Source organism: Pistacia vera, unplaced genomic scaffold (genome assembly GCF_008641045.1).
Source record: "Pistacia vera cultivar Batoury unplaced genomic scaffold, PisVer_v2 Contig566, whole genome shotgun sequence".
NCBI classification, from domain to species: domain Eukaryota; kingdom Viridiplantae; phylum Streptophyta; class Magnoliopsida; order Sapindales; family Anacardiaceae; genus Pistacia; species Pistacia vera.
This window is the reverse complement of record NW_022196408.1, coordinates 701,749-710,339: the sequence shown is the minus strand read 5'-3', so window position 1 is coordinate 710,339 and position 8,591 is coordinate 701,749. Positions and strand designations below refer to the sequence as shown.

The following is an 8,591-nucleotide window of genomic DNA, read 5'->3' as shown; positions in this document are numbered from 1 at the left end:
CATCGATTCTAAAACATGTGCTATCTTCTAAAAGGTGTTTCATAGTTTTAAAAACATCAAACGTTGCTTTTTCATCTCCTACCCTAAGAATTAACTCACCTCTTTGGACATCAATCAATGCCTTATCTGCGGCTAAAAATGGTCGTCCTAGAATAAGAGGTATCTCAACATCTTCTTCCATATCCAACATAAGAAAATCTACAGGAAAAATAAACTTATCTACCTTGACAAGCACGTCCTCCACAATACCTCTTGGATATTTAATTAACCTGTCAGCCAACTATAGAGATATTATGGTGGCCCTTGGTTCTCCAAGTCCTAATTTCCTAAAAACAGATAAAGGCATTAGATTAATGCTAGCACTTAAGTCACATAAAGCTTTGGAAAATGAAAGTGAACCAATAATGCAAGGTATTGTAAAACTCCTTGGATCTTTTAATTTTGGTGGCAATTTATTTTGCAAAATTGTTGAACATTCTTCAGTGAGTTTTACTGTTTCGTGCTCTTCTAGTTTTCTCCTGTTGGAAAGGATCTCCTTCAAGAACTTTGCATAGCTGGGCATCTGAAGAAGAGCATCTTCAAAAGGAATGTTAATATGCAATTTCTTAAAAATATCTAAAAATTCTGCAAATTGCTAATCAACTTTCTTCTTCTTCAACGCAATAGGGAAAGGAGGCTGAATGTCTATCTTCTTAGGTTCAAGGAACTTTTCAGCAATGTTGTCTGGTTGCACTTTAGGTGCTTCCTTTTTCTCTTGCTCTTTATGCCCAATTTCTTTTCCACTATTTAGTGCAATTGCCTTCACATGCTCCTTGGGATTCTTCTCTGTGTCACTAGGCAATATTCCTTGAGCTCTCCCTAATATCAAATTCGTCAACTGTCCCATCTAAGTCTCCAAATTTATGATCAAAGTTTCTTGATTCTGAAATCTTGTTTCAATGGAGCTTACAAACTTCATCATTAGTTCCTCCAAATTGGGCTTCTTTTCTTGAAGAGGAAAACCCAAAGGTGGTGGTTTCATTGTATTTTGATTGCTCCATTAAAAATTTGGGTGATTCTACCAACCAGGGTTATAAGTACTAGAGTAAGGATTATTCTGTTGTTGCCTGTGAAAATTACCAACAAAATTAGCACTTGCAGGCATTTCTTCAGCAACTCTCTGTAACACTCCCATGCTTCGTATAATGACTCTCCATCTACCTGCATAAAATTAGTGATATTGTTACGCATCCTTGTAGTTTTAGAGGGAGGAAAATACTTAGCTAGAAAACGCTGAGCCAATACATCCCAAGTTGTAATGAATTCTGCATGTAGAGAATTTAGCCAATTCTTGGCTTTATCTCTCAATGAAAAAAAGAACAGTCTCAATCTAATTGCATTGTCTGTGACACCATTCTGCTTGAATGTATCATATATCTCCAAGAAATTTCCAATGTGAGCATTTGGATCATCGTGGGCTAAACCACTAAATTGGTAGGCTGACTGAATCATCTGAATAACCGTAGATTTAATTTTGAAGTTATTTGCTGCAATGGCTTGCCTCCTAATGCTAGAAGCAATGACACCCAATGACGACATCGTATAATCCATTAAAGAATGTGTGGTTGCAGCTTCTGCGAGATTCCCCAAAATCACTTGATTATTATTGTTGTTGTTGTCTGTCATGTTCTTTGCTTGCCTTCTTCTCAATGCTTGTAGTGTTCTCTCAATTTCTGGGTCAAAAGGTTCAAGAATCTTATATATTCGTCTAGTGTGTGTCATACACTAGAAAATCTGAAAACAAGAGAACTTGAAAAAAAATTATATATATATATATATATATAATGGAACAAGATCTAAAGTAAAGCTAAACTAATGATTTCAATATCGCCTAACTCGGCAACAATGCCAAAAACTTGTTATATTGTTTAAAAAACTACTAGCAAGTGCACTAGTCTCAAGTAATATAGTGTAACAAAGTACATGTTATCGTACCCAAGGGAGTGTGTAAACAAGTACTAAAATGTTAATTAATCTTAACTTTATCTAGATCATCAAAACTTATAAAGGTGATCTTTAAAACTAAAAATATTAAAACTAAAATATTAGAAACAAACAATTGCAAGAAAACTAAACTTAAGAATTTAATGAAAGAAAATGGCTAAGACTTCAGGCTCATCTATAACTTCTCTGCACCCCTCAATTTACTATGGTCAAAGAATTTATTTCATTAATGTCACAACGGGATTTCCTAGGTTAACCAATATTCTTTCTCAAGCAATATTAATTCTACTTCTATCTCACAACCTAGATATCTCCATGTAGATTTAAGGAAATAGATGAGCATTAAGCTTTATGAAATCCTCTAGCTTTCAGCACAAGTTAATCCTACATATGACTATTGCATGTATCAATTCATATATATCTATATCTAGTTAATCCATGGCCTACATTACTAGAGCACTCATGTGATATCTCATCTCAGTCTCAATCAGTACACAAAACAATTCTATCAGAAATTGATCAGGTTCCTAATAGCATTAAGCACATAATATAAGCTCATCATTAGAAAAATAAATTAGTAACCATTGAACAAAAGATTGATCACAAATCCAAAAATAGACTAGCCCTAGTCTTAGCCTGAGAAAATTAGTTCATAATAAAAGAAATAAGAGCAGAATTCAAGAAATAAATCATATTGAAAAAGTAAAGACAAACTCTGTGATGAATTTCGTTCTTGATTCTCCTTTTTCTTTTGTTACACAATAATCTCTCTCCAAAAATAGGCAAAATTCGGCCCTCTAACAAGTAATCTTAACCACACTTAAATACCCAAAAGAGTCCTAAGCAAACAAGAAAAGAAAAACTTAAAAAAAAAAAAAAAACCCTAAAAGTGTCTGACACGGCCCTGGCCGTGTCCAAATTTACATCCCCATGGCCTAGCTAGTCCTTGATATTTTATCCTCATTCCACCACCATGGCTGTGGTGAACTACCAAGGCATGGCCATGGCCTTCAAAATTGTCCACTAATCTCAATTTCTTTCAAATGCTCCAATCTACTCAATTAAAGCTTGAAAATCATAAAAATTCTCCAAATCAATAGCTGACTATTCACATTACAAACTTAACAAAAACTAACATCAAAACAAAGAAAACAAATGAGAAATTAACTAAACAACTATAAAAACAAACCTAAAAACACTAAATTTATGCAACTTATCAGTATACAAGCATTAAGCCTTTCGTCCTTTGCAAGTATCTCATAACTTTCTTCGCCGTAACCCAATGATCAGAACCTGGATTCGAAAGATAACGACCAAGGACATTTACAGCAAAAGCTATGCCTAATCTCGTGCGTACTTGTTCATACATCAAGCTCTTAATGGCACTAGCATAAGGAATATTCTGCATAGATGCCCTTTCCAAATCACTTTGAGAACATTGCTTGATGCTAAACTTGTCTCCTTTCACCACAGGTACATCTTCAAGTTTGCAATTTTGCATGTTGAATCTCTTTAACACACGCTCAATGTAAGCCTTTTGAGATAACCTAAGCAACCCATGAGTTCTGTCATGGAAAATCTCAATACCAAGAACAAAATAAGCATCTCTAAGATCTTTTATGTTAAAACCTTTAGACAAGATCTGTTTTATCTCGTGCAATTGATTAACATCATTTCTAGCTAGTAAGATGTCATCGACATAAAGAACCAGAAATACAAACTTACTCCGATTGATCGTCATGAACACACATTGATCAAACTTATTCTCAGTGAAACCATATGAAGTCACAACTTCATCAAACTTGAGATACCAATGCCTAGAAGCCTACTTTAAACCATAGATTGACTTCTTCAACTTGCATACCATGTGTTGTTTATCTTCGGCTACAAAACCATCTGGCTGCATCATGTAAACTTCCTCATAAGGATTTCCATTTAGAAAGGTTGTTTTGACATCCATTTGATGTAGCTCCAAATCAAAGTGAGCTATTACGGCCATTATAATTCTAAATGAATCTTTAGTAGACACCAAAGAGAATGTCTCATTGAAATCTATACCCTCTCTCTGAGTGAAACTTTTAGCAACCAATCTAGCCTTGAACCTATCAATTCTTCCCTTGGAGTCTCTCTTTGTCTTGTAAACCCATTTACAACCTATGGGCTTAAAACCATCTGGCAACTTCACAAGATCCCATATTTCATTGTCTGCCATTGACTTCATTTCTTCTCTCATTGTAACAAACCATTTATTGGATTGCTAACCTGAGATAGCTTCATTATAGCTTGTTGGATCAATAACTTGACCAATGTCATATTTTTCCTTACAAAGATAGACATAATAATCATCAGAAATAGTATAACGTCTTTCTCTAGTTGATCTCCTAAGAGGAATCTCAATAACTGGTTCATCAACAATATTATCTATCATAAGTAATTCCTCTACAACGGGATCTACAATAGGTTCTTTGGCATCAACTTCATTCTACACAGTCTCATGTTCTATAAGAATCTTTAGAACCTATTGATTCTCCACTAAAACAAGTTCTGAAAACATACCATCATGCCCAACAGATGAGGGAACAGTACTTGATGAGCCTACTTCACAATTCTCCAAGGGTTGAGTACTGCTACCCTCATCTACATCAAGTTCCAAGAACTTGGCAGTCATAGATTCAACCACCCTAGTACCCCGAGAAGAGCAATAAAACATGTATCCTTTAGAATGCTCAAGATAACCAATGAAATAAGCTCGAATGGTCCTAGGATCCTACTTTTTCTTAGTGGGATTATAAATCCTCACTTCAGTTGGGCAACCCAAACTCGAAAGTGTCTCATGTTGGGCTTTCTTCTTGTCCAGCGTTCAAATGGAGTCTTTGGCACAAATTTACTAGGAACCCTATTTAAGATGTATAGTGCAATCTTAATTGCTTCACCCCATAAAAACTTAGGCAAATTTGATCTACTCATCATACTCCTCATCATATCTTTAAAAGTACGATTACGTCTCTCAGCTACACCATTCTGCTTACGAGTCCCTGACATTGTGTATTGAGGAACAATACCACAATCTTGTAAAAACTTAGCAAAAGACCTTATCTGCTGTCCTGTCTCACCATATTTGCCATAATACTCCCCACCTCAATCAGAACTAACCACATTGATGACTTTTCCCGTTTTCTTTTCTACTTCAGTCTTGAAAATTTTGAATTTTTCAAGAGCATCAGACTTCTCCTTAATTAGAAAAACATAACCATATCGTGAAAAATCATCAATGAAGGTAATGAAGTATCTACTACCACATAAGGTGGACGAGTAGGGTCCACTAATATTTGTGTGGATGATCTCGAGAAGACATTGACTCCGAGTTGAACCTTTCTTCTTAGACTTGGTCAACTTACCTCTGATACAGTCAACACAAATTCCAAGATCTTCATAATCTAGAGGCGGAAGAATCTCTTCTTTTATCAGCCTGTTAACTCTTTCTCTAGAAATATGTCCCAACCCTTTATGCCATAACAATAAAGATCTTTCTTTAATCAAAGATCTTTTAACTCCAACACTCTCAACATTAAAGGAATAATAAAATTGATTAGGATCAAACACATTCTATATAAGTCATCCAATAATACACAAGATCCAATAACCTCAAAATTAAAACTCAAATCAACTTTTCCATTACCAAAAACAAGTCTATAACCAGTTTTATTAAGTAAAGAAACAGAAATTAAATTTCTTTTAAAAAAGGGAACCTAAAAAGTATTCTCCAAATACAAAACTTATCCAGAGTCTAAAATCAGCTTCATTGTGCCTACACAGCATACTTCAACATCAGCATCATTCCCCACTTTTAATTTGGACTCCCTCTCAGTTGGATCACGCCTTTTGATTACCCCTATAATGTTGTTGTCACATGAAGAGTTGCACTACTATCAATCCACCAACTATCTTTTGGAATATCAACTAAATTTGATTCAAATTAAACAAGAGCAAGTGCCTTACCTTGTTCTTTATTCTTCTTCTCTAATCAGCCCTTGTACTTAAGATAGTCAACCTTCATGTGAACCTTCTTCTTGCATAAATAACACTTGTCCTTCATATTTGCTTTCTTCTGAGGCTGATCAGAATCCTGTTTCATAAAACTCTAACCATTTTTCCGACCATGAGATCTAAACTTCTTATTCTTCCATGTTCCCTTACTGTGGGTTTTAGACTGTGCAACTAGATTAGCAATTTCAGATCTTTCCTTCTTCAGCTTTTCCTCTTCAACCACACACTTGGTAATCAAATCATTAATACTCCAAGTCTGACTTTGAGCAATATAAGTTGTCTTGATTTGACTAAATCTGTGAGCAAAGAGTTCAGGGTATGATTAACAACGAAGTTATCATTGATTGGGATCTCATGGTTTCTAAGCTTTGACTGAATATCTACAATTCTCAGAATGAACTCTCTCACTCCTTTGGAACAGTCATATCTAGCTTCAGTTAATGCACTCATCAAGTTGCTAGCTTCAACATGATTAGAAACCTAAAACCTCTGACTAATAGCGGTGAGAAACATCCTAGCATTAGTGGTCTAAAGTAAACCACTCATCAGATAATTAGCTATGGTTCTCTTCATTGCAATTAGACTAAGCCTGTTTGACTTCTCCCCTCTAGCATATAAATCCTTTTCTACAGCACTACTCTCCATAGTAGACATAGGTGGGTTCATTCTCTCGCAGAGCCATATCGATATCAGCAATCCCCAATGCAAAATCTATCTTGCTTCCATCTTTTATAGTTACTACCAGTCAGGACCTCAATGGTTGCATTATTATTTTTCATATTAATAGAGATTGTTTGAAATAAAACAATACAATATATCAGTATCATAGGCAATAAATAATCAAAAATGGCTTTAAACCTTATAAGCTATTTCACATAGAGATACTATATGCATCACCATTAACTCTCCTTTGGGTAGAGAAAATGACATGCAATAAAGATCCCACACNTGTCGCTGCTCTGTCAGTTGACAATGAGAACAAGAAAACATAGCCTGTGTCAATACCTATACAACAAACCTCCACTCATAGCCCTAGCCCTAGCACCTTTAATGTTCCCAATTTTAGTCCTTCCTTCTTTGGATCTAACCAAACTTAGTCCAATTATCCACTGCCTCAAAACCAATTTTACAATCAGCAATTTCATGGAGGTGGTTTCAGTAATAGAGGAAGAGGCAGAGGGGGTGGCAGAGGCAAATTTGTCTGCCAAGTCTGTGGGAAAACAGGGCATTTAGCCTTGAATTGTTACCACCGGTTTGATGTAAGCTTTACAGGAAATGACACCTCAACTAGAAGCAACTTTCAATCTCCTGGCTTCAATAGACAACCCTCATTTAACTCTAGAATTGGGAATTCTGGAATTGATAATCCTGGAATTGGAAACTCTTACTATCTAGTTGATAGTCATAGTTCTCATCACTATGTGAATAATCCCCACTCCAGATCCTCAGTGATGTCTCAAACACCTTCCTCATTCCACCAACCACCTGGATCCACAATTGTACATGTTGATAACCAGCCAAACTCAGCTGCTGTTCATGCTACTGCTCATCTGCACAATCAGGCTTTGATGGCTCAAACTCAACTACACAATTCTCATCCTGTAGCCATAAATTACATTGCCACACCCTCTACAGTACATGATGCTGCATGGTACATGGATTCTGGAGCCACAGACCATGTTACCTCTGACTTTTCTCAACTCACAGGAAGCACCAGCTATGAAGGCAGTGAACAACTCCAGGTTGGCAATGGTGAGCTTCTCTCTATTTCCCATATTGGTTCTGTTGATTTAAATTGTCCATTTAGAACTCTGCACCTTAGGAATGTCTTGTGTGTTCCTCACATTATACAAAATCTTCTTAGTGTCTCTAAACTGACTAAAGATAATCCTATCACTGTTGAGTTTTTTATTGATTCTTGTGTGGTTAAGGACAAGCACTCCAAAGTAACCCTTCTCAAAGGAATGCTTAAAGATGGATTATACCAACTTCAAGCTCCAGTTTATTCATTACCTATCCTTGCAGAAGTTTTGGATCAGTCTGTTCAGTTTCAGCACAAAAGTAGCCCAATTTTAAATAAGTCATGTAATAAGCCTTGTAGCACTTCTTTTCCTACACAAATGTTGTCTACACAATTGATGCCAGAACATGTTTTTAGTAGTTGTAAATCTGCCTGTGATGATTTTGTTAATCAAAATTGTATGCAATACAATAGACCACTTGTATCCAATACTGTTATCTGTACTGATGATGCATCTATAATCAATAAAATAAATTCTCTTCAATCATTCCCTGTTCAGTCTACTAATGTCGTGTTGTGGCACAACCGATTAGGACATCCCAATTCTACTATTCTTGCAAAAGTGCTTGATGTTTTGAAACTACCTTATTCTACTAAGAATAATATAACATTCTGCTCAGCCTGCCAATTTGGTATTCACTCGGACCTTTGGGGCCCTTCCCCTGTTACATCTCCCGAAGGCTATAGGTATTACATTCAATTTATTGATGACCATAGTAGATTCACCTGGCTTTTTCCTTTAAAAGCCAAATCTGAAACT

General features: G+C 35.8%; 1 protein-coding gene and 1 non-coding gene across 2 annotated transcripts; both read left to right on the top strand.

Annotated features, from left to right (window-relative positions):
• Window positions 1-1,126: 1,126 nt before the first annotated feature.
• Window positions 1,127-1,233, top strand: LOC116108606. Its single transcript, XR_004124657.1, has one exon. It is a non-coding gene; the product is annotated as a small nucleolar RNA R71 (small nucleolar RNA).
• A 6,223-nt stretch (window positions 1,234-7,456) lies between these two features.
• On the top strand, window positions 7,457-8,339 carry LOC116108600. Its single transcript, XM_031394842.1, has 2 exons — window positions 7,457-7,782; window positions 7,962-8,339. Exons 1-2 carry the CDS (start codon window positions 7,482-7,484, stop codon window positions 8,000-8,002), a joined length of 342 nt encoding a protein of 113 aa, XP_031250702.1. The 5' UTR covers window positions 7,457-7,481; the 3' UTR covers window positions 8,003-8,339.
• The last annotated feature ends 252 nt before the right edge of the window (window positions 8,340-8,591 follow it).